Source organism: Python bivittatus, unplaced genomic scaffold (genome assembly GCF_059951505.1).
Source record: "Python bivittatus isolate LINGU-HERP-01145 unplaced genomic scaffold, Pbiv_v1 ctg000080_np1212, whole genome shotgun sequence".
NCBI classification, from domain to species: domain Eukaryota; kingdom Metazoa; phylum Chordata; class Lepidosauria; order Squamata; family Pythonidae; genus Python; species Python bivittatus.
The window spans coordinates 56,486,200-56,513,333 of NW_028277035.1; the positions used below are offsets into that span (position 1 = coordinate 56,486,200).

Sequence of the window (27,134 nt, forward strand, 5' to 3'; positions counted from 1 at the left end):
ATATTTGCATGTTTATATTGTGCACTGGGAATCATGAGTCGGGCTGCATGAACCAGAAGGGAGGAAGGCTTAAAATGGAGCAGTGGACAACATTTCAAGCCACTGCTCAATTGTCTTTCCTAACAGAATACCACTGGGGAGAGGGGAAATTGGGATTCTTTTTCTCCACAGCACGTGGCTTGATCCAGCCCATTTTCATTTTTGATTTTGGGGGGAGGCTGGCTTCTCCTCCAACAAATTTGGTCCTGTTCTATACAATTTTAGGAGAGTTATTCTGCTGATGTGTAGACAGAGTCCCAATCTCCTTTACATAGCTGCTTAGGCATACCAGCAATTAATCTATTGTAAAATACACAGAGGTTTCATTAAAAACTAAAATAAAGGTACTTTTGGATGTTAAAACCAGAAAATACTAGAACTGGACAAAACGTAAGAAACACAATGAGCTACGTCAAACCAATTCCTTCTTGGTTTGAATTTCTACTTTATTATGCAAATTACATACATACAAGAGCAGTACTAGGCTTAAAACAACCACACTTCTTCCCAGTATGCAGGTGGTATCAGATTTTTCCTTTTTCTGGCTCCCACATTCTGCTGGCATAGGAAAAAGAATATGTTTCATCAAGGCAGTTTAAGGAACCTCTGCATGATTTGGTTTATTCAATTCGGGGAACAAAAATGTAACGGTAAATCTTGCAAACTTTATACAATAACTTATATTAGGAACACGTAATTCGAGCAACTACGATCCTGTTGTAATATTAAAGCCCTAAGAAAGGCAGCAGGTTGTATAGTTAACTCCTTATAGGCAAAACCACTGCCCTAAAACTATGCAACCTACTACCTCTTCCTAGGAACCCCACCACTTCTTCTGTAATTCTTCTAAAAAAAGAAGTCATTGTGAAGAAAGGTTATGCACATCTTTAAAGATTATGCAGTATAAACACATGCATGTTCATTGTGCAAAGATATTGCCATTGTTCATTTGTGGTAAACAGGAAACATCCTTAGGTGTTAAATGTTTTGACATCATATCAAATGATTAATATATACACAAGTATATCCCCATTCCATTTGAAACAGAACAATGGCTACTTTCTTAAACTACAATTCAGCTTAAGTAGAATATTTTCAAAACAGACATTCAGTAAGATCATGAACCAATACACAAACATATCACATATACTCCATCCCTCATCAAGTATCTCCTTCAGCAGATAAAGACAAAATGACCCTTACAGCCTTGTGTACATAGTTTGCCACTAAAAACAAAAACATACTGTAATTTCTATTATAAATCAAACTGCAAATAATCCACGAAGAATACTGTAGAATTTTTACTCCTCAGGGAAGGCAATAGATTGTATAGTTATCTCCTGAAGAGGGCAAAATAACTGCCCTACAACTATACAATCTACTACCTCAACCTGATAAGAGAAACATACTTAGAAAGTAAATTTGTTCTGAGAATATGCCTTTGAATTTGATCCTGAAAAAAGCTTGCACCAGGAAGCTTTTGTTTCACATATCTCCTATGAGGCTGTATGAAAAGCAGCAGGCCTTTTGAATGATGGAAAACAGGTACTATGGACGGGGGGGGGGGACTCTCAAAACTGGTCAAAAGTAGCTTGAACACAAAAGATTTGCTTTTCTGAGCTATTTCCCCCTCTGTCCTTCATACCGCAGTCCAACTTTGATTGTTATTAATTATGGCACTGGTGCAAGTTCCCTGTTGCTCATGTTCTTGCTTCTTTGAAATAATGTTCAATTGTGTACATTATCTACCATTGCAACCATAGTTCCAATAATAAAATCAGACTAATGTTGCTGATGACTATCTGCCTCCTTAGGAAAGACAGTAGACTGTATAGTTATCTCCCAGTGGTGGGTATGACCCTAAAACTATACAACCTACTACCTCATCCCACAGAGCAGTATCTTCATTTAATAGATGGCAATGTCTTTTTAAAAAGGATGCTAAAACAAACATCTCTCCAGTTGTTTAACAATCTATTTTAAAAGCCTTTCTTTCCAGTTAAATATCTGAATCATTCAGTCTTAGGAACTTCTCTGGATGAAGAAATTAAGTTGATTGCAAATACTGATGCAAGGCAACTATTGTACAGCGTTCTTCATTCTATTCCACTCTCAAACCTAAAAGGAGGAAGGAAAGTTAATGAAAACCATCCTAAATAAATAAAAGCATGCAACTGCAATTTCAGCTATAAGAAATGCCAGATTTTATGACAATACATAAATAGCACAGGAAACTAATCTTATTCTTTATACTGAAATAAAATGCAGGTTGTGAATAAACAATGTTTTGGTGCATTTGTTACACTGAAAATTGCTCTGGTAAATACTAACATTCACATTCAAGTGCTGGAAATTTTCAATTATCTATAGACATGTTTAAAATCTAGGGTTTTTTTTCTCCATCTCAAAGAGATGGGAGAAAATAACTGATGCAAAACTAAGCAAGAAATAGACAGGGACAAGTTGGGTGAAAATGAATAACCATGGCAGTAAATATTGGGGAAATCTCGAAACTTGAATCCTGCATATGCCCACTGAAAGCCATGAAATATCTATAGTTTAAAACCACAGAACCACATAAGGAATCAGAATCTAAACTCTGTTACTATATTTGAATAGATAATCCAAACAGTTGAATAAGGCTTATACTCAATGTCAGTAGGTATCAGCCTCCATCTTTAAGAATGTGACAAGTTCACCTTGCAGTATTCTGGAAAATTTATCTAAAATCCTTAATAACTTTACTAAGTGTATTATAGGTATGGCTTGTGTTTTAGTACATTGGGAATGAATTGAACATATTATACTTTCTTCTTTGCTCAAAGAAGTGAAGTGTGTTCAAGATGCATATCATTTTAAAAATATATAAAGAATTTTCAGATTTTTCTAAACTGTTCTGCACAAATAGGACACCACAATTTCCTTAACACTCTATATTACTGTTGATATGCTAGAATGGATTTGTGGAGTAGGGACATTTATTTTGTACTGTCAAGCTAGGAGCCAGCACTTCCAATGTCATGAAATGCAACATATATTTACAAACACAACCTAACCATATTACCACACAGGATGACAATAATCACTCAATGTCTAAACCCTACACTATAATCTCAGAAAAGAAACTGATTTTTAGTATTTCAAAAACTGTTGAATATATAGCAACATAGGTCAATGCTCTTGCTTTTTTGCTTTTAGAGTTTACATTTCTGCAGCAGGTCTAGTCTTATCTCCCTACTGAATACCTACCTTTCAGAAACATTATAATTTGTACATTATTGCACATATTCACTAAAAACCATAAGCAAACTTAATAATGGCTCCTAAATATTTTAATGCTCCCAAGATATCTCTTCTAAATCTAAAGGTTTCCCATTCATTTATTTATAATAATATCAACTAAGATGTTTTTTTTCTTCCTAGAGTTTTTCCCGCAGGTGCAGGGCCCACTTTGTTCACATCAAACAAATGTTATAGAAGAATGAAGGATATAAAACACTTAGGACATTATTATACCTCCTTTTCTTTATTTGTATTACACAATTGGTATTATTTGTCTTGCATAAAAACTAATTAGGTGTCTTCCTATCAAGTAGTGAATGAATCGATGTCTCCACACCTGATGAAAAATGAGTGTTTCAGTACACTACACCAACAGAGCAATGGACTTTAGCTGTGCAATTGGAGATCCTCTATGGAACTTTCTAATCAAGACAGATGTACACAACTCCTTATAGAATGAGGACTATGTGAAAAAGTAACCCCTTCAATTAGTAGAAAACAGATAGGATGGTCCCTTCTCAAGAATTTGTTTTGCATCATACAGCATTTTACTAGGGAAAGAAATTGCAAGGGGAATGGGAAATCCTGTGGTATAAAAAATTCTACTCACATGATGTTGGATTATTTCTATATAATCCCAATTACTGGATATAACATAACATCTTACATCCTCATCTGTTAATAAAATTATGTACCAACAACTGCATAAGCAACAAATTCTATTTGTTTCAGCAGCAAACATTTAGTACTGTAATGTTACTGCTACTGAGCAGTTAATAAACTATTTAACTTATAGGTAATTATATTCAATTGCTTCTTCATAAGGACAAATATAAAATTGAAGAGGAAGGATTTGTTTCTTCAAACAACTTCATACCATTTCATGTCTTTATTTAAGTTAATCCATCAAGTTGCTCAAAATTCATAAACTTCTATGAAGGACTAACGTAGTACTGGCTTCACTTTCAAGACAAAATGTTGTCTATTCCCCCCACCAACACCTGCACATATACATAAACACTTGAGGTTTACTGGCAGCAGCAATCATTCAGCGTTTGTAGCAAACAATCAAAAGGCATTCACCATTTGGTTATTTCCAAAGTACTCTAATCTTATGTTACTCTAGGAAGATGCAGGTGGAAAGATCAAATTCACTGAAAGCAGCACCCATGGATATTTGACAGTTGCCTGAACTAGAGTTCACTTATATACTAATTTACTCCAATTAAAATGAAAACAAATCCCTTGCAACCTGCTTTGTTTAGTAAATCCTTACTCAGAAACAGACATATTAAGTATTTTAAAATTTAAAGAGCCAAAGTTTGCTTTGAAAATTGCTATATAAACTGAATGGTTCTATATCCCATGAATCTCAGCCTAACATTAACATATTCCCCACATATTCAAATTCTTGTAAGTTCCAACTTTCTTTGGTCTTAGAAATAAAGCCATCAACAATCCTACCACTATTCACAATTAAGGAATCTTTTTGGAAGTCTGGCTTGGCTTAAGGTAAAAGCAAATCTGTCTATTCCATGGCTTGTTATTTTTATGTTACTGGGACAGTATTTTGTAGCCATGACATTTTGTATTAAACTAATCTATGTTATCAATATCTATTTCAGTATCTGATATAACAGTTTTCAAAGAATGTAAGAGTTGTTTTTTTGACAAATTACTAATTTAATTACTTTCAAGACACTACATGTTCAGGAAGCAGTTTTCTGACAGATTTCATCTTAGATTTGACTGTTTCTGGAGAAAGGAAAAAACTTTCTACATTCCCTCATCATTTCAAACTAAGACACCACACGGTCAGTTTGAAAAGTTAAGTTTAACTTGACAGGATCAAAACTCTTTAGTGGCAAAAGAAAAGGCTTGAACACACTGTTTTAAAGTACTTTCCTTTACCACTTTCAAAGACAAATACAGTCACCCCACTCAAGGCCAATGCTCCTCCTTTCCCAGCTGTAAAGAAACAGATACACCTTGTCAGCCCTCAAGTAGGTAATGGCACTGTCATCCCATGTAATGAAGTTTCACTTGAGAAGCAAATTTTTGCAACTTGGCTTCCAGCCCCAAAGAAGATACAGGAAGGACATCTGAAAAGTAAGATAGCAGCATCCATTAAAAAATCCACTATTCCCAGATTATAATTGCTGAAAGTCTATAAAGTTTGAATTGGAGGTAAAGTTGTATCAGAAAGAACAACTAGGGCACTTGCCAGCAAGAAAAGCAAAACCGAGACTCAAAAACCATTCTAGCCTTCACACCTCCAACAAGTCACAACTTGATCTGTTGATTAAAATAGCGGGTGGCTTAAATAAGGAGCGCCACAAAGTGAAAAACTCCCCCTACCTCTGACGAAGTTACACTGCTTCAAATTCAAACTACTTAGTTTTCCAAACCCGAGACTATACAAATCAGCTAAAGAGGCGCCAAACATTTGACTGCCAGATCTCCTGGCGACCCGATCCCCCAGCTGTCTCCCGAGAAGCAAGCCCCCTCTAATGAAAGGGAGCAGGCTGCCAAGCCAGCGTGGACAGGATTATTCTCCGATCAGGCGAGACACAAGAAAGACCGCGCGGGAAGGAGAGGCGGTGCGCCTCGTGGTAGCAAAGTCGCTTGCCAAGAAGCAGTCCACCTCCGTTTTGGCCCCGCTCCGGCCCAGAAGGCTTCGTCCCATCGGGAGCCCCAGCCGCCGAGCGGCAGACCTTCCCCCATCTCTCGCGCTCGCTCCCCGCCCGGGCTCTCGTGGCCCGGCGCTCGAGCCAGTGGGGGAAGGGAGGGGGCTCGAAGGCGCGCGCGAGGAGGAAGCTGCGACAGGGCTCGGCCGGCAATAGGCGGGAAGTGGGGCGCCTCCGGAGATGGGGCGGGGCTTGCCCATCGTGCCTGGGAGTCCCCGCCGCAGCATCATCTCGCGCCCCACCCCCTTCCCATCCCTCCCTGGCAGCCAAGGTCTCCCTTGCCCATCTCGAACTTGCTACGGGAAGTGACGCGCCACCCAGGACAGGCACCTCCGGCCAATCGCAAGAAGGACCACAGCCCAGGGGCCAATCAGTCGCTGCCGAGGGGCGGCGCTCCTCGGACCTTCAGGTTTGTCAGGGAAGGCGCGGCAAGGAGAGGGAGGGGGCCGAAGGGGAAGAAAGGATGCAGGGCTAAAGCGAGCAGAAAGAAAGGGCGGGAGGAAGCGGGGAAACTTCTTTTCTTTTCTCCCTCCCATCCATCGTCTCAGAAGTAGCAGAAGGATCGCCTGAAGGCCTAAGCCGCTCTCTCGCGCAGGCGAAACAATCCCGCTCCCTGTGCGAAAAGGCCAACCTCTTCTTTCGCTGCTCCCGTCTCCCCCACCACCTCGCGATCACACGACCGTTACCTGCAGCACGGTGATTCCCGTCTCTACAGCACCACCCAAGACCCGGATGAAGTCGTCGTCGGTAGCGGCAGCGGGGCTGCTACTGCAGCAGTGCTACCGCCTTTCACAGCGTTGGATCACGGGAAAAAAAAACGGATGACGTTCCACCCCCTCCCCAAAGCGCCTCAGAAAGCTCCGCCTTCCAACCGTGTGGCCAATTAAGAGGGCGGGCAAGCAACCCGTCCGTTACCACGCTTGGGTACAGCCATTGGCGTAGAGTCGGGATAGCTCCGCCCCCGTGATAGATTCCGAGTTCTGATTGGACAAGATGAGCGCTCCTTGTAGCAGCGGCTGGTTTCCTTACCTGGTTGGGGCTCGAATTCTGCGGACCTCGATTCATCTCCTTCATTTTTGTCTTTTCCCAAGGCGGGAGAATGTCTTCCCATTGACTGGGAGGGGGGATGCTGAGCATCGATCTCTGCGTAACACACCATCCTTTCTTGAAGATGAGTCAGAAGAGAGTCCCGCAAGTTTCGATGTCAGCATCCACGGAAATGCAACTGTACTCTTTTTTTGCACCCAGCACCTAAAAAAAACTAAATTAGGATCCGCCCCATGCGATCTTACTCAGGAGCAAATCTCATTGAGATCCTCCTTAAAAGGTTCTCTGGTCTGGTCGCATTCCTGAACTGTAAACGACTACGGCAGAAAAGTAATGCAATAATCAAGTAAAATACAAGCATGGCTACTCAGTATTTAACAACACCGCCACCCCCGAGTTCAGCGAGGCTTACTCTTAGGTAAATTTGTATAGGACTGCAGCTTCCATTACTTCTGCTGCAACGTAATAACGGCATGGCAACCTCTCGGGCATGCGGAAAATGGAACCTAGGAAAATGGAACCTTCCGTGGAATCGGAATTCCATGGAATTCGATGGAAGTGCGCTTGGAATTGGGTCAGACGCTGAAAATTGACAGTTTAAAAAGGGGTACGTAAAGCGCAATGAGGCACTGGTGATGGACTTGGAGAATACAGGCAGCGTGAGAAAAATGCAGTGTAGATGTGTATGATTCTTTTGATTGATTACTTGCCTTCAAGACGTCTATGACTACAGGAAAGAAAAATCTTGCTGCTGCTTCATCTGTGATTGCAGCTTTATTACTGCTGTAACTGTGCTATTTGCATATAAGTATCTTGTGGGAGCAAATTTAAGGCAGAAGACATTTTCTCTCTTTTTTTTTTCTTTTTCTTTACTATAGTGCTAATTCTTCGAATTTAATCTCCAAAAGCTATATACTGCATAACTTACCCCCACACAATAATTAAATTCTGTATAGCAGATTCAGGGAACTTTAGGCTGCACAAGAGCTGTTTCATAATAGACACAGTATATGCAATGGCTTGTGTACTGTATTTGTGGGTTCACTTCTGGCTGTTGTAAAAAATGTTCAAAGCGCATGACTTTAAGGCTTAAACAATTCCACTGCTGCTTTTCAACAGGAATGCTGAAATGCCATATGCTTCTTACTGTAAAGCATGTGATATTCTATCTGCAGTGATTGCTTCTTCCATGCATGAGATCCCAAGAAAGCATTCGTACTTCAAAAGATTAAAAAAAAAATAGCAGAAGTTCACATGAGGGGATAGAAGCTGTTAGTTTTACTTCCTCACTTTGAACTTTTTTGTAAAGGGAGCACCATCATCATTAGGTTCTTCCTTTTTCTTTTTGTCCTCAGCTTCACTCTGACTTTGAATGAATTTATAATTTTTTAAAAGTCTAATTCTGCATCTGGATATTGAGATTGCATTAGTAGGCTTGGTTGGTCATTTCTACAAGGCAATCAACAGAGAATATTGTGTTCTAGGAATCTTCCAACTCTCTGTTATTAATACTTAGTAAGGAGTAGAGAGCATACTTTGCATTCGGGGCAGAATTCAAAAAGGTCCAGGACTGGATTTGAACTCAGGGCAATACAGACTGTCTGTGTCATAGAAATGTATATAAATGTAGACAGTTATCAGAAGAACCTATCACTCATAGCATCTTCTATAAATATGTAGAAAATCTCCACATTTTTCAGGATAAATGCAATAACCAACCTTAAAAACGTAATATTAATATTTCTATAGTCCCAAGGGCTACTAAAACAAGAGGAAGCAATAAAGCATTTATGAGGGCTCAGTGATCCATATCACTTGAGCATTAAATTTGCCTTCCAGGAATCTTTTTTATTAACCAAGCTAAAAGCTGGGCAACACCATGCTTGGAGCTGTTAAGGAAAAATAATCATGCTAGCTCATGAAATAATTTAAAGTGATAGCCTCTTGTTCCTGTGCGTTTTTTCATTCACACGATCATTGATGTTTCCCTAATGAATTTCCTGTTACAGTGAAAATAGAACTGCTGTTGAGATTGGTGCAAATGTATAAGCCATTATGTTGGGTTAGGAGGTGGGATTTTATCATTTGCTCATGCATTGTTGTACAGAAACTAGTCAAACATTTTCTTTAAATATTTACTGAAAGATACTGAAACTTCAGTTCTATGTTCTATCACAAGAGGGAGCGTGAGTTCCACTTGTGGGGGGGCATTTGGGCATACAGTATATGTACAATAGGGAGAACATAGTATTGAGGATACTGTTGTACTGTACACTGTTTTAAGCCATTTAGTTATAATATGGTAAACATATGGCCCATTTAAGTTCTGTAATTCTTGAAGTACAGACTCACTTAGGGAGAATGAATTCTTACAAGCCTCTGCAAGGAAAAATATTTTACTTCTAATGTTGAGCAGAGTCATTTTTTTTAAAGAGTCACAGGAAATAAGAATGAATATTACTGCAGCCTTACACTGTTTAAATTTGGTTGAGGTATTAGACTTTTTGCATTGCAATATCAATTTCATTAATGGATTTTTCTGAGAAAATAATTCATATGGTATGGCAACTTAGAACCAAGTCTCACTGTCATTGTGCTCCCAGTAAAATAAGTGCAGAATTGTACTTAAACTATTTTATATTTGGGCTCTGAAATTATAGGATCTGCACAATTACTTTCCTGTTGCCATATAATACAAGTAGCAATAAGATAAGAAATTACTCATAAAAATTCCATAATTAACTATTTTTGAAATGGAACATTTTTGTTCTCTGACTGCATTAGTTTGAATCTATCATTTTGATTGATGGAAGCTGACTCAACAAGGAGTGACAATTAGTCACTATCCAATAATAGGACTTCTATTTTTGTTGTATATAACTTTGTTCTGTATCTTATATAGTGAAATGTTAATGGGATAAAAGAATTCAATTCTTGTTTTTAAAATTACCCAGACTGCATTTTTCAAATATTTGTTTGCCATGCAAATGGTGAAGAGCAGATTGTATGACATTTGCTGTTGGAGTCAAAGATCCTATTCAGATATGTCCAGTAACTTAGGCACTCTTAAAATATCCTTGTGGATCTGACCATTGTTATGATTAAGTCTGTAAGTAGTATGCATACAGCCTGGACAAACATTTCCATAGTAATTTCCCAGATAGGCTACCATTAGCCACACTTTTATATGTCAATAGGTATCTGAAACTGAGGGAGGAAAAAAAAAATCTGTCCCACCTGCATTCTAGAGAGAAAGTTGAACCTTGATCATCATCCAGAGTTGTATCACCCAACCACAATTTTATTAAATGATTCTTTAATAATTCTCAGTATGTTTCTTACAACTCTTTTATCAGTGAGGGAATATTACAATTCTTATGTTATTAAGGCTCTAAGTAATGTTTGATTCCCATTTTAGAGGTAAATGAACTGAAGGAGAAAAGTAATGGCCCTAAATTGTTTTTCACATAGTTGTCATAGGAGTTAAGAAACTTGCATTCCTTGTATCATAAACATAAGTATTGCATTTTATGATGCAGTGTAAAATATAGTACTGTACATGCATTTCATGAATGATGCCATGCCATATGCTGTCTTTTAAAATAAACGTGGTTTATATACTTGCATATACCATTCAGTACTATTGCAGTATCTATATGTTTGTGCATATTTAGTATGTGTATTTGAGAAAAGATCCAGCAGTCAAAATACTGAATTTGGCTTCTTGGATAGATACAAGATCTAGTGTATTTAACTTTACTTTTGTTTTTATATAATATGGAAAATCACAGAGAGACAGCAGAATTCAATGTTACACAAGAAAAGATCCGGCTGGATCTTTTCTCAAATACACATACTTAATATGCACAAACATATAGATACTGCAATAATAATGAATGGTATATGCAAGTATATAAACCACTTTCATTTTAAAAATGGATTTTGCCTTTCCTATCACTCTCCCTCTACAGTCCACCATGCATACGGAAAATCTGGTTGAAGACAGATTGATAGTGTTGGGAAAACGACCTCTTTCTGTTTCAGGAGCAGAAAGTGATTCTACGTTAAGGAATCATTAGATTCTGCCTGGAGTTTCCCGAAGTTGCCAAAATTGTCTCTAAGGTATAGAAAAGACTAAGTGTTGCTCTTTTAAAGTTCAGAAATAGTCAACTGACATTTTATTTATTTAACCAATTTATATGGCCGCCCTACTCACACACAGTGATTCCAGGCGGCTTACAAAGTAAAATCCCCAATACAAAACCCCCATCAACTCTCCCCTCCCCTGCGGCTGCTGTAAAAACTTGAATTTTGACTTTTTAATTCTGTTAGATGCTGAAGAGGTCTTTGATATGGTTCAGATTGAATTTATGAAGCTTCCATCATCTTTTGTCAATGGATTACAATTTGGATCTTCACCACGTGGCCAGAGGAATTACAAATTTATTTGTTTCTCAACCCATCAAGCTATATTGTTTCCTTTCCTTTCTTTTCCTTTCTTTTTCTTTTTTTTTTCCTTTCGGTTTATGAATTTATAGCTTCTTTTATTAGACAGCCTCAAGATATTAAGCATGTGATGGCACTTTACTGAATAAAATTGCCTATATGCCAATGATGCGGACTTTTTGGATTGTTACATAGTGGCATTACCAAAGCTTATTGAAGTTGTAAAGCAATAAGCTTTATACTCTGGTTAGACACTCAGTGGAAAAAGTTTAATTTGCTGCCTTTCAGATCTACAATATCTGTAGACAACTTAAATTAGGATTTACAACTTGTACAGATTCCATAAAATACTACACTTTATGTTTTTCTCAAAATATATCATAATATGTTGAACTAAATTGCATAATATGTATGCAGTTTCAATAGATATAACTCAATGGCAGAAACTTGTATTAAGTCTCTGGGGTAAGGATAATATAATTAAGATTAATATTACATTGAGTTTAATGAATATTTTAAGAAAGGTCCAATGTTAATCAGATAATGAGAAAATGTTTATGGCAGGCCAAAACCTCTTAGATATCTTTGACCAAATTGAAATTGCTTTTTCATGAAGGCAGCTTTAACCTACCAGATTTTCAGCTGTTCCACTGGATGTTCATTTTGACATACATACATACAATATTAGCCTGTTTGGGCTTTTTGGAGAGCAAGTGTATAACCTCTTTGAAATCTTAGAATGTTTTGAAGTCCAAGTATATTAAACCTGGATCTTAATTTCCAGCCTTGAAAGCTGCTAGACATACTTGATTCTTAATTGGTAAGCGATTAAAATTTTGATCCAGAATCACATGAGAAATTGAAATTGTAGAATAACCCAAGCTTGAAGATAGGAAGAGAGGTGTTCTTGTGGAATGTCTGTGCCAAACAAGGTATATGTTCCTTAAATCAATTTATTTATAATGTTTGTTTTAAAGACTTCTGAGAGATTGCATTCTCAATATGATTTTCCTATAATATCCATTGGGCAATAAATACAGTCGAAACATGTACTGATTAAACAGTGTAGTCCAGATGCTTTAGCAGACCTCAGCAATACGTGCATCCTAGGATTTTTAAAGTTTGTTGCAAAAATAATAATTTAATTTTATAAAGAATTAAAAATAAAAAGAAGGTTAGCATCAGTTATATAACTGAACTGTGGAACAAAGAATTGGAATATCCTATCTTGAAAAAACAACGGGTCCAGATTTAAGAAGCATAAAACATACTTCGTATGACTTAAGAATGAAATTAATTTATCAGAAAATATTATTTTGTGCTGTTGGACTGCTCAGAGAATGTTTTAAATCAGATTTTTTGTGTTGGTATTGTAAAAATTATTATGGTTCTTTATCTCATATGATTCGTCTTGTCCAGCCATAGCTTTCTTTTGGTTTCAAATCATACCATATGTTAATACAACTTTGCAAAGAAAATAATTAATGTAAATGTGATGTTAAACTATATTCCTAGATGTTAACCTATATTCCCAAAATATGAAATTTGTCATTTAATGAAGAGCTTTGGCTGTACTAAGCCTAGAGCTCAGCAAAGCTGATAATCTTACATACTATAAATGGAAAGAAACTTATGCTCCTGATACCAAGGAATGAATATAGAACAAGAATCCATTATCTGTCTTAGAGTCTTTTAATGAAGTCTTTATCTTCTAAAAATGAGAAGATGAAACAGTATGTTTCCATATGGTCTGGGTTTAATTATTAGCTTAAGGATTGAATTAGTTATAAACTGATACTACATGGATAAAATATCAAACATTTTTCTTTCTTTAACTAGTTTCCACCCCTTTTTTCTTTCTGTTAGTTTATTTTAATCCTCATTAATCTAAGTAGATTCCTTTCTCACTGTATAACCACTATTGTATTCTTCTTTGTGTTGTAGTTTGAATTCCACTATTAAAAATAATTCTAAAAAAAGAAAATATCATTTTTAAAAATAAATCTCAGTTTACAGATTATCCTAAGGCTCTGATTGCTGATATGTGCTGCCTGTCAAGTTGAAATGATAAAATGTAAAGCAGTCGTCATCAGTCATTAGTAGCATTTGTTTCAATTCCATTCATTAACATATCATTCATTGACATATCATATTCCACCTTGTAGAATCTTCTCCCCCCAGAAGTGAGATTAGCTCCATCTCTCTTAACATTCCGCAGGTCCCTCAAAACCTGGCTATGTGATCAGGCCTGGGCTCCCAGGGGACCAGGGAGATTTTGCGACTGTTTCCTTAGCATCATCCTCTCTTGTTCCATGTGCTTTTTAATAGTTTTTATAGTTTTAGTAATGACTGTTTTATATGTATTTATTGGTCTTCTTTTTAACTGAGTGTTGTACGCCGCCCAGAGTCACTTTTTTATGAGATGGGCAGCAATACAAATACAAATAAATAAATAAATAAATAATCATTGCCATACAAATCCCTAATATTCCCAGCATTCCCTCACTTTAGTTTCATCCTGAATCATTTCATCACTTTTAATTCCATTTATTCTGCCAGATAATTGCTTCGCCTTCTTCACCAATTTATTTCCATGAAAATGGTTTTGAATTTTCTCTGCCTCTTAATCTTTACCATTCCTTGCTCTCTTTAATTACATGCTTTGCAACCATCTTTTCCTCTCTATAGACATTATATCTAATCTTTATCCCAATGTTTGTTGCAAGAATCAATACTGGCACATTTTGTCCAGTATGCCATGTGTTCATGCTATTCTATGCAAGGTAGGATCACTAATCTAGAGACTTCCTTGCAAGCCCCCATCCCATCAACTAGGCAGCATAAGCTATACTGACATGCCAGAATATTGCCAACTGCGTTATGAAATGTAAGAATGCAGAGCCATTCTCCAACAGGTTATTTCATATTTAGAAACAGTTTTGTGGTTCCAACACTATCACAATATGGTAATAAAGACTGTGTGGCACAGTGACTATAAGAGAGTAGTGTTCACATCAACCTGAGCATCTTGCAAATAATTAACCTCTCTTTTATCACACCCTTAATCTGCTTTACTGAAACCTGTTTTAATTTAAGCAATACAAATCCTGCTTTGTCTCAAACTGTTAAGAACTAGAATGCCAGTGTTGACTAGAGATAGCAAAGTTTTAGAACATATTGAAGGAAAGCTGGTTTTATTTGGAATTATTTGCAACTGACATTCCACAATTGCTACTAAAGATGCTACATGGCATAATGAGGCTTTAACTGCTGTGATGAGAATGAAATATTTGGCATAAAGTGTAAAATGATAGAAGCTGACTCTTTCACTCTCTATCTAGCACTGAATACATTCAGGGTTAGACTTATGGAGCCTTAGATTCCTTAAAACATTGTGTAAAATTGCAAAGTAAACTGATTGCTTATACAGATCTATGAGAAATCTGGGGTAGCAGATTCATCACCCATATTATATAAAGCATTGTAATTCAGAGTTGCAGAGAACTAAGATCTTTGGAAATTCAGCCACACATTAAATAGAGAACCCAAATAACAGAAAGAATAAAAAGACAATGGTTCCTTAACCCTTCTTTAAACAATTGAGAATCCTCTTTATTCTCTGCTATCATCAGATCTTGCATCTCTTTTTTTCCAGCCTTTCAAATAACTCTGTAATCTGGAAAGTGATAATTAACACTCCCTGGTGTGTGGTGTATCAAATGCTATACTGTATTGTTGCATTTATAAATATTTTATTTCAAAATTAATAGTGAATACCCAGAACACTGAAATTTTGCTGTTAGTTTTTAATTAATTTGTATGTGGAATATAAATACAGTGTTAGTTTCTAAAACACACTGCGCTATAATTTTCCTTTATACTGATTCTGCTTCTAGTGAGACATCCATTTTACTTGGTGTATTATTTCCCTCACTGTGGGAGATGTATTGAATAGGATCTTGCTTTATTTGGTCTGATTTCTGAAAAAAATCCAGTACCTCTTGGCAGAAATGTTCATTAGGAATTTCACCAGAAAAAGAAAATGCAGGACATTCCGGCTTGAATACTTCAGGGAGCTCACTGGAACTTGCAAGAGTTTCATCTGAATTACAGGAGATATAATTATTAATACTGATGCCTTTGATCAAATCTTTGAAATATTGCCCAATAGAAATATGACAGTCATTTGTATCTTGCTGCATAGTCTTTCCTTCTGTAAGTTTCTCTAATTTGCTTCTGAATATTTTATCCTCTTGAAGAAAATGCACTGAATTGGAATGCTGTTCCAAAAAGGTTTTCATTTGGTGGTAAAGGTGTGTGGGGACTTGAAGGTCATTTGCTACTAGCTGCAGCTTTTCTAGTTTTGTAGAATAGTCCTTGCATAATTCCCCTTTTAGCTCAGTCATTCTCCATTTGATACCTTTGAGTAAACTAGACCCTACAGCTTCAATCATAACCTTGACATCAGCACTGGTATACGCAAGTTCATTGATCCTTATTTCAATTTCCTGTCAAAGTGTAACACACAACAGCTTAGAAACAGTCAGAAAACTATTTAGAGAAATTTAAATATTTGGAAAGGGAGTTCTGAATACTTGTTCCAGGCTTTCAAATCTGGTAACCAAAGCAATTATTGGTAAATAACTTTGATGGCAATATTGAAAAGATATTATAGCTCTGATATTACAGATACTGTATATTCTCAAGAGTTTTACTGTACAACATTACACATCATGAAATGCAGCACTTCGGAGGAATTCCTACTTTAAACTAGGGCTTCATATTTTCTGATTATGTGGAAGCCACCTTGAATGTGATGCAATTGAATGGCAATGTGACTGCCATTTTAAAATAAAAAGTTGAACAAAAAGAAAACAAATCCTACATGGAAGTTACCAATATTGATAAAATTTTGCGATACTGTTATTATACCCTAGTTCAAAGACCATAATAGTAAGAAAAGGTAAATGTAAGAAATATTCTTTGCCATCTTTTAAGGAAAAGCTTTTGACTCATACAAACTCAGATAAAAACACATGAAGTTGAACTACTATGTCTCCATTGGTAGTGGTAGAGATGGATATGCACTCATAATCCTCCCATAACTTCAAACAATAAGTAAAAAGAGACTTGACTCATCTGGGCTTTCCTCTAAAAAAAGTCACATTACAGGAAACTATAGCTGCATGGTCCAGCGGAGGCCCTGGCCACAGCCTGGAATAAGGAGGTGACTAGGGCCTTAGACAGGATCGCACCTGTGCGGCTTCTCTTGGCCCATTGCCCCCGGCACTCCCCATGGTTTACGGAGGAGTTAAGTGTACTGAAAAGGGCCAAGAGACATCATGAGTGCCGGTGGCATAAAACTAAAGACGAGTCCGACTGAACACGGGTTAGAGCTGCTATTAAGGCCTACCTTGTGGCGGTAAGGGCAGCAAAATGTCATTATTTCTCTGTTCTTATTGCATCCTCAGAGTGTCCCCCGGCAGCCCTGTTCAGGGTCACTCGGTCCCTCCTGGGTAGGGAGGGCTCAGAGGACTATACAGGGCTGTGCAGAGGAATTTGCTGAACATCTGACATATAAAATCACTCAGATCTGTTCTCAGTTGGAGGCCGAGCATGAGGCGGGTCCAGTGGAGATGTCCAGGGAGCAGTCTTACCCAGTTATCTGGGAATGGTTTGATCCTGTTCGCTCTGAGGAAGTGGACAGGGTCCTTGGGGCTGTTAGCGCAGCTACCTGTATTTTAGATCCATGTCCCTTCTGGTTGGTCAAAGCCACCAAGGAGGTGACTTTAGGGTGAGTACTGGTGGTGGTCAATTCACCCTTGCAGGAGGGGGTGTTCCCGAAGCCTTTTAAGGAGGCTTTGGTCTGCCCCCTCCTCAAGAAACCATTGCTAGATCCCACCTTTCTGGATAATTTTCATCCAGTTTCCCACCTTCCCTTTTTAGGAAAGGTGATGGAAAAGATATTTGCACAGCAGCTTCAGAGGATCCTGGAGGAAACGGATTATCTGGACCCCTATCAGTCAGGTTTCAGGCCCGGTTATGGGACAGAAACAGCATTGGTCACACTTTTAGATGATCTCTGGTGAGAGCGGGATGGGGGTAGTGCATCCATCATTGCTCTTCTTGACCTCTCAGTGGCATTTGATACCATCGACCATGGTATCCTTTTGGGTCGGCTGCAGGAGTTGGGGCTGGGTGGCACAGTTCTGTGCTGGTTCAGCTCCTTTCTCCAAGGCCGAACCCAATCGGTATTGATAGGGAGTGAGAGGTCCAACCCACAGCCCCTACTTTGTGGGGCACCTCAGGGTTCGGTGCTCTCACTGCTCCTATTTAACATCTACATGAAATGGTTGGGTGAGATCATCTGGCACCATGGGTTGAGGTATCATCAGTATGCTGATGATACTCGATTATATATCTCCATCCTGGGTGACCTAAGTGATGCTGTAGGGGCCTGGATGGGGGACAACAGGCTTCAACTGAACCCTGGTAAAATGGAGTGGCTGTGGATACAGGGAGCCTCAAGATCTATGAGTTTATCATCTTTGGTTCTTGATGGGGTCACACTATTCCAGACAGACCCGGTGTGTATTCTGGGGGTCCTCCTGGACTCACGACTCCTGTTCAAAGAGCAGGTGGGAGTTGTGGCTAGGAGGGCCTTTGTGCAACTTCGTGTTGTGAGGCAGGTACGCCCCTTCCTCAATCGGGAGGCCCTCTGCACAGTCACACATGCCCTGATCACCTCCCGGTTGGATTACTGCAATGCGCTCTACTCTCATGGCCTTCAGGAAGAGCATGAAATCTTGGCTATGCCAGATGGCCTGGGGGCTCACACCGGTGGTAGTGGGTTGTGGGGTAATTGATTTTATTCCCCCGTCATCTTGAATGTTTTTAGTTTTTTATGTATAGGGCTTGTTTTTGTAATTTGACTTTTTAATTAATTAATTAATTTTAATTAATTAATGGGGGTATTGATTTTTTAACTGTGGGTTTTACTTTCATTGTGAGCTGTCCAGAGTCACCTGCTGGGGGAGATGGGCAGCATACAAATTTAATAAATAAATAAAATAAATAGCAAACACTGAATTGCCTTCTAATTACTTTAAGTGTTGTCTCTATCCATCTATCTCTACCTACCTACCTACCAACCTACTTGCTCATTTAATTTATATGGCTGCCAACTGTGTGCAACTCTTGGAGGCTAACCTCCACATAAAAACAACAAAAATCACCCAAACAAAATTAAAAACACATTATGTCCAAGGCTATTTATACTTCTATACTAATAAACTCCCTGAAAATAAGCTCACCTATGAGCTCACCTAAGATCCTGGCCCATTGCCCAAGGGGGAAAATAATCAATTATTCAGCACATCACAGAATAATGCTGTTGTAGAATCATTGGGTTTGAAGGGATCTTAGAGGTCTTCTAGTCCAGCCTCCCACCAGAGCAGAAATCCTTAGGCCATTGCAAGACAAATGGCTGTTATTGTCATTTCCTTTGCTTTTGTGCTTTAGAAACTCCTTTCTGGGCTCCCTGAATGCTCATCAATGCTAGTTTCACATGGAATATTTTGAAGTCTAGGGCAATCTGAGGCAATTAGTTTTCTCAAGGGTGATTTCAGTGCCCACAGTGACACCGAAATGGGTTTATTAGATTAAAAACTATAGATATAAAGCTCAGAAAGGTGCTAATCCTTGTGGCCCAGCATAAACAGTTAATATAGTAATACAACTGAACATATTTAAGAACTAATATGATAATGGAATCATACCAATGACAGTTTCAACCCCTAGTTTCTTGTCATTCCTTCCCTCTTAATTGCTGGAGATCCAAATTCAACAGCACTGACCCCAGCATCTCATGACCTACTGACTATAAAGGAGCAGCAGAGTGTAGATGGAGAGTTAAGCATTTACACTGTGCCCCCTCTTGCCTATCCTTCTGTCCAGTCTTTTCTTAAGAGATTACTACTCTCAGGTCTCTTCCCTTTGCCTTTCTCCCCAAGTGCACACACATGCACGCGCACACACACACACACTCACAGCCTTGATTCTCCTCCCAGTAAGATGTAATTAGCTAGGTGCTAGGTTTTGCCTAACCATATAATTTAGTTCCTGTAAATGCATTTTCTTCTGGCTATATTTAAAAAACCTGCTTCATATTCATTGCTCAGGTTAGATTCCTGCTCTCAGGAACACACACACATACACACAAGAAATTTAGGCAGCTTTTGGTGAAATATCAGCACTGTGACAACAGCAATTCTGTAACTGAATCCAGACGTATGTCTTATTTAGGATCATCCTATTGAAATAAATGCAAGTTAATCTTCATTGACATCTTAATGCTCCTTTTTATTGGACTCAAGTGAAACATTAGAAGCTCTGAACTCAATGAGAGATAAAAGTGAAGTTCAATCTGTATAATTAATCTGATCAAACAGATAGCATCCATCCTGTTGTGGAATGGATTGCTTTTTAGAATACCTTTTAGTTTTAAGCCTTACTTTAATAAGAAAACAAGGTTTTTGAAATCATGAAATAAAAGCATTGAAATAAAAGAATTGTCATGTTATAAAATGAAGGAATCGAGTTTCTTGGACTTTACCTTCCTTGCCCTTTCAGCATATTCAGACTGTTGGAATACCCAGTCTAAATCTTTGATGAAACTCTTTTTCCTCTCTGCATACACCTCAGTAATTTTTGCTACAGTATGGGGTTCATGGTCTCCGAAGAGCTTGCAAATGGCACAGATTGGTTTATCGTCAGTTAGACATACCTGAATGAAAATTCAAGAGACGTTATGTTGTTATCTGGTGGTGTAACCTTAGGCTGCAGTATAATATTTGCTGCTGCGGCTGTGGCTGCTGCTGCTTTTCTTATGGGCTAGATTAGGGCTACAATCCCTAACTGTAAAACTTCAAGTGACCACTTGATGATTTCAAGGTTTCTATATATCTTTGCTGCATACAGCCTATACAGGGTGCCCCAAGGGTGAATGAAGAGGTTATGATACTATAAGAAATCTGGAGCTTCTAAAGTCGGATAGAGCCAATCTGAAATACAACTCCCAGTAGCCTCAGCTAGTATATCCAGTGGTGAGACATGCTACTCATTCAGCAATATCTGCAGGGCCACAAGTTTTTCACCCTTCCTTGCTATAAAGTAAAAGTACTGCTTGTCGCTGGAAACATCACAAGCAGTAGCCAACAGGTGTAACATTCTATTAAGATTGGGTAGGTTGAGGCATTTCTTTAAAAATCAGTAATTACATTAGCTGCAGTAATGCAGTAATCCCATAATGGAAGCATTTCATGTAATGTGTTGAAGATACCCTTTACTCATCCTTGGGAATTTTAATCAGCCTAGATAATTCATGTTATGAGCCTCCATTACGTTCAACAATACTTGAAATGTGGGGGGGTGGGGGTGGCGGGAACTGTAGACTTTAGAATGAACATGCTTTTTTCCTCCAAGAAACACAATATTGATAAATTATGTTACTAACTAGACAGAAATATGATTGATTTTATACCAAATTCATACTTTCTCCATGCTCTTCACATATTTGAGACAACTGGTCTTGTTCTTTGGCATGCAGATTTTCAAGCTCATACTTAAATTTTTCCAGGATACTCTCCACTAAGATATTTCTTGGCAATCCAGTGATTCCTCTTCCTCTCAAGTGCACAGTCTGAAACAATACCATTGTATAAACAGACTTCTCTTTTAGTACCTGCCTTATGCTCAAGTTCTTTTAGCAAACAAATTTTTCAACCTCATCTATTTGTCTTCTGTGAAATGCATGTTTGTGGCCATACACACTATACTACTGATTGTGTGTATATGGGCTCACAAAATAGCCATTTTGTAATATTTTCCTAAAGATGTGCTCTCTGACTTAAAGTTATGGTGAATCCTTGCATCACTTTCATTCCATAGGGCATAATTTTGTTGTATCCAGGTTTTATATAACTGGCCTTATTACAATACAAAATACTTTTTTCATTTCACCATATCAAAAGGTGGCTTTATATGAGGGACTTTTTTCACTTGCCCTAGTTAGGACAGTGGATTTTAAATGTTCTTAGAGTCAACAACCCAGATTTTCCCATGATCTGTGGTTTCAGGTTTCATTTTCCACAGATAAATTCTTGGTAATTGGCTGCTCTCTTGGATAAAGCATAAAGCCTTTGGTGTCTTCCTTGTCATGGTCAGATCACACCCTGATTTCTATGAGATTCTGTAGCACCACTATCCACTGCAGGGAAGCTGGAACCATTAGATTGGTCCGCCCCCGGCACTGATGGACCGAGATGGGTTTCAGAGGGAGCTGGGTATTGTCCCTGTTGGTCTGCTGCATGATCCATCCAAAGCCTTGGTTGCACTTGGAATAAGGGGGCAGCTGAGGCCTTGGATCAGATCGTGCATATATGACCTCTCCCCTCTCTGGGATCCCATCACTCCCCGTGGCTCACAGAGGTGCTGAGGGAGAAGAAACAAGAAAAGAGATGTCTAGAGCATCTCTGGCGCTCAACAAAGGATGAACTCAACCGTACACAGGTTAGAGCCACTATTAAGTACTTCTCCGGCCTTATTGCATCCACATATTGCCACCCCACAGCCCTGTTTTGGGTGACACACGCCGTTTTGGGTAAAGGGGGCATGGGAACCTCTTACAGGAACATGTGGAGGAATTTGCGCAACATCTGTTGGATAAAGTCGCTTGGATTCATTCCCAGTTGGATGCTGGCTTTGGTACAGGTTCAGAGGAGAACTGAGGAGGAGTCTTGCCCAGTTATCTGGGAACGGTTTGATCCTGTTGGGCCTGAGGAAGTGGACAGGGTCCTCAGGTCTATGAGCTCAGCCACCTGCTCTTTAAACCCATGCCCCTCCTGGCTGGTTAAAGTGGCCTGCAGGGGGCGGTGTCATGTGAGTGGATTCAAACAGTGGTTAATTCTTTAAGTGAGAGGGTTCTTCCTCTACCTCTTAAAGAGGCCTTGGTCTGCCCCCTGCTGAAGAAGCCATCACTCGACCCAACCATACTGGTCAATATTTGTCCAGTATCTCACATCTGTTTCTTGGGAAGTTGATGGAGAAGGTGGTTGCGCAACAACTTTGGAGGGCCTTGGAAGAAGCAGGTTATCTGGCTCCTTTTCAGTCAGGATTCAGACCCGAGTATGGGATGGAAACAGCATTGGTTGTGCTTTTGGATGATCTCTGGCATCAGTGGGATGGAGGTTGTGCTTTCATTCTTGACCTCTCGGCTGCTTTCGATACCATTGACCATGGTATCCTTCTGGATCGGTTTAGAGGCTTAAGGGTAGGCAGCACAGTATTGTGCTGGTTCACCTCCTTCAGGGCCAAATCCAGTTGGTGTTGATTGGGGAGGAGAGGTCCCACCCTCAGCCCCTACTATGTGGGGTACCACAGGGTTTGGTCCTTTCTCCTCTCCTTTTTAACATCTACATGAGGCTGATGGGTGAGCTCATCCGTCACCAGTATGATGATACCCAATTATATCTACCTCTGGCAAATTAAGAGATGCCATCTTATCCTGGTGCCTGGAGGCTGTGGGGGTCTGGATAGGAATCAACAGGCTTCAGCTGAACCCTGGTGAGACTGAGTGGCTCTGGGTTTTGGGCCCCACTGGTTCTAGGGCTATGCCATCTTTGGTGCTCGATGAGGTGGTACTACCCCAGACAGCCCCAGTGTGCAATCTGGGGGTCCTCCTAGACTCACACTCCTGCTCAAGGAGCAAGTGGCAGTCGTGGCTAGGAGGGCCTTTGCGCAGCTTCCTCTTGTGCACCAGTTGCACCCATTCCTGGACTAGCAGACCCTGCTTACAATCACTCATACCTAGTCACCTCCAGATTGGACTACTGTAATGTGCTGCACATGGGGCTGCCCTTCAAGAGTATCTGGAAGCTTCAGCTGGCACAGAATGCAGTGGCGCAGGCAGTTATGTACACTCCTAGAACAGTGCATGTTACACCTATGCATTGGTTGCCAGTTTGCTTCCAGGTCCAATTCAGAGTGCTGGTTTTAATCTTTACAGCCCTTCATGGCATGGGACTGGGTTATCTGAGGGACAGCACCTCCCCGATTACATCAGCCCACCTCATCAAATCTCGCAGAGAAGGCATGTTGAGGGTAACATCAGCTAGGCACATACATTTGGTGGGTCCCAGGGGTCAGGCCTTCTATGCTGTGGCGCCCGCCTTGTGGAACATCCCCCCCCCCCAATATTAGATTAGCTCCATTCCTTTTGACATTCCAGAAGTCTCTCAAGACCTGGTTATGTCACGAGGCGTGGAGCTCCCAGGGAACTGGAGGCATCCTTTAGATAGCTCCATTGCTGAGTTAGCTATTCTTATTCTCCCTTGTCTAGGGTTTGTATATTTGTTTTTTATCGTATTTATCTTTAATATTGATTTTTATGTTTTTATACTGATTCTTTATGTATGTCTTGTTTTTATTGGATTGTTGTAAGCCACCCAGAGTCACTTTTCTGTGAGATGTGTGGCTATACAAATTTGATTAATAAATAAATAAATAAAAATAATTCTTGAAGTTTTTATTCATTGAGTAACATTAGAACAAGTTTGTTTGGAACAATAAAAAAATATGTAGTTATAGCATTCTGAGATCCTACTTACTTTTCTGCACATGGGGCAAGAGAACTGCCCATTGACATGTCTACAATTCTGGAGGATGAGAATCTTTTCCAGGCATTTTTTGCAGAAATTATGGGCACAAGAGAGGACCAGCACTGGGGGAGTGAACAGTTCTAGGCATACTGGACATGACAGCACCTGTGCCAAAGCCTCCATAACATTGCTACACTCACACAGATAGACCAACTCTAATGCTCTTTTCTAGCTACATTTACAGTTAAATTCTAGAATGTCACTCCATGACTCATTTGTCACAGTAACTCCATAGCAACATAAGCCAACAGTAACACCTCAGTTTTTGCAGAAGTGAGATCTAATGAATTCTGAATTTAAAGTATCCAATTTTATATCACGGAAATGTAAATTAAATATGTATATTAAATATATTATATAATAACAGTTACATAACTGAGGTTTGACAATGACTTGGAGCCAGACTTTTCATCAGTGAACAGAGCCATTGAAATCAATGGGACTTACATTAGTCATCGCTAATGTAAACTCCATTGTTCCATTGTAAGGATTGCTAATTCTGGAGGTTTTAACCCATTGTTCTGCCTTACTGTAGGATTTGTAATTTCCTGTTAGAGAGAGCAAATAGTAAGCAGTTCAACTGAGCAGTGGATTAATTAGCACAGCTAATGACATCCTCAATCAGCTGTTTGTCTGAGAAGGCTCCAGGTGAGAGCCTAAATTAAGAGTTATATAAAAACAACTATTGGTTGTCAAATATATATGTCAAAAACAATGCAGTATATCTCTGGCATATGTCCTGAAGTACAAATATAGAAGGAAATAATTTGGCCATTTCTCACATATATTTTTCATTTCAGAGAATAAATGGATAGTATCCAGTGGTAGTTTTGTAACAGGGAAAAGGAATTTTCTTCATTAGCAGAGGTGAATGTTTTTTGCACTGTTACACATCCAATTTTCGCTGTCTCCTAAATGGCATTTCTGAGGTTTCTGGAATTTTCTTGAAAAGGTGCTTTAGAACATAAAAATAGCACCTATCTGCAACATTTTAAAGCGGCTTTTTTTTTCCAGGACGATGGAAAGTTTATGCCTTTTAATAAAATGTGTTAGTTGGAAAAGACGTTTTGCCACCATAGTCTAGTGTGGCTCTCCTCTTCCTAAGTTTCCAGGACTATGTGGCAATCATCCCCAGGAATGTTTAAGGTGTTGCAGACAGATGGAGAAAATTGGAAGCTTTTCCTTATATAAGAGCAAAACTACCACCAAATTCAGCCCACTTCAATGCAGGAGGTTAGAACAGTGCAGAACCTGCTGCCTCCAAATATTGCTACCTCCAGATACAGCAACTACAATTGCCAGCAATTCCAGCCAGCATGATCAGTGTTGACGGATGCTGGCTTATTTTCAGCATAATAAGCAGGGCAAGTGCCCTTCCCTTTACAAAATCTGCATACCACATCCATTGTTTAAAGTGGTTTTGTTTATCACACATTTACAGATGAGGTCTAAAATGATTCCTGATATGACAATTGCACATCAAAGGAACTATATTACTTGTATCAGAAAAACTATTTTCTTTAACTGCAGATTTATACAGATTTCACTGAGTGGTTACAGTAAGTACTCGGAGTATTATATAATTTCTGGTTATCCTTCTGAAAAGGGATTTTGTAGTTGGAAAAAGTACAAAAACGAGCAATCAAATTGATTAGGCAATAAGTGTACCTGTCATACAAGGAAGGACTGCAATGTCTGAGACTTTGTAGTTTGGAACAAAAGAGACATGATTTAGAATCATGCATGAAATGAAAAATGTAAATAAGGAGTTTTTTTCCCCCCTGCCTCATAAATTAAAACTCAAGTATCCATTAAACTAAATGTGAGATTAAGGACTGATTAAAGGAAGTACTTCGTATAACATATCATTAAAATGGAATTTGCTGCCATTAAATGTGGAGATGGCCACCAATTTGAATGGTTTTTGAAGGGGACTACACAAATGGATGGAGTATTGGGCTATCAATAACTACTCGGTTTGATGGCTCTTTACACAATCATGAGTGACATACCTTAAATACAGTTACTAGATTTATAGTGAAGGGCTATTGCTTTCCTCTCCTGTTTGGGAGTATCCAGAAGACACCTAGTTGCCCTTCATATAGCACAGAATGCTTAAGTAGATGGACAGTCAGTCTGATCCAGCAAAGCTCTTATGTATCTGATGAAATCTAGCTCGCAGTACTACTAGTACTACATCTAGTACTACTACAATAGGTGTGAATATGGCTACTATGGGTCTGATAGAGCCTGCAACATCACTGATTATCAAGAAGTGTTTTTTATCCCACATACACTATTAAAATCCAGTCAGATTTTTAAAAAAATAGTCAGTGCACTGAGATTCCACTTCCAGAAATGCAGTTATGTATCAGGGATAATAAGGTGAAGGGATGGAAGAGACCAATTCTTATGAGAACAAAAGCAAAACTTGTGGGAAAGGCAGAGAAAAATGAAACCTTATCTTCTAGTTCTTCTAGAGGGACATCTACAAAGGAAGATTCCCATCAGATCTTATTGTCAAGGATCCTGCTATCAGTACTACTTCTGGGAGGATATTTTATATTACAGTAGTGCTGTACAAATACTGGGCAAGCAAGAGTTTGCCAGGAAGCAAATGATCTTCTACTTTTCATAAACCAGATCTCATAGTCAAATTAAATCCCCTTCTGGTATCTTTTGTACTGATCCTATATAAGTAACAAAGTAACACTTTGTTATTTTTGGGATGAATTTAAAGAGTTTTCTGGGTTAAGATAAAACTAGAATAGATAAAACAAGAATGACAGTAATCATGAGGACAACTAAAACATGGATTTTTTTTTCCTGCCTCAACAAATAACTACATTATATAATCTCTTGGAATATTACTGTCCTAATGAGGTAAGAAACCCTGATTTATCAACAACAACCAGGA

The 27,134-nt window shown here is 38.9% G+C and overlaps 1 protein-coding gene across 1 annotated transcript; it reads right to left on the reverse strand.

The window, feature by feature from the left end:
• Positions 1 to 15,351: 15,351 nt before the first annotated feature.
• On the reverse strand, positions 15,352 to 26,997 carry LOC148216714 (tripartite motif-containing protein 54-like). The gene is made up of 4 exons (XM_088134164.1): positions 24,167 to 26,997; positions 21,043 to 21,201; positions 20,116 to 20,286; positions 15,352 to 16,009 (listed from the first exon to the last, which is right to left on the reverse strand). The coding sequence occupies exons 1-4, from the start codon at positions 24,338 to 24,340 to the stop codon at positions 15,377 to 15,379; spliced, it is 1,137 nt and encodes a 378-aa protein (XP_087990290.1). The 5' UTR covers positions 24,341 to 26,997; the 3' UTR covers positions 15,352 to 15,376.
• Between the last annotated feature and the right edge of the window lie 137 nt (positions 26,998 to 27,134).

Bases quoted from the DNA above. Each gene is read 5' to 3' on its own strand.
- LOC148216714 (XM_088134164.1), bottom strand. From the start codon at position 24,340: ATGGAGGCTTTGGCACAGGTGCTGTCATGTCCAGTATGCCTAGAACTG. The intron at 20,287-21,042 runs GTATAAAATCAA...ATTTTCATTCAG, and splicing joins ATGGAGAAAGTATGAATTTG to GTATGTCTAACTGACGATAA. The intron at 16,010-20,115 runs GTAAAGTCCAAG...ACACTTTGACAG, and splicing joins ATGCTGAAAGGGCAAGGAAG to GAAATTGAAATAAGGATCAA.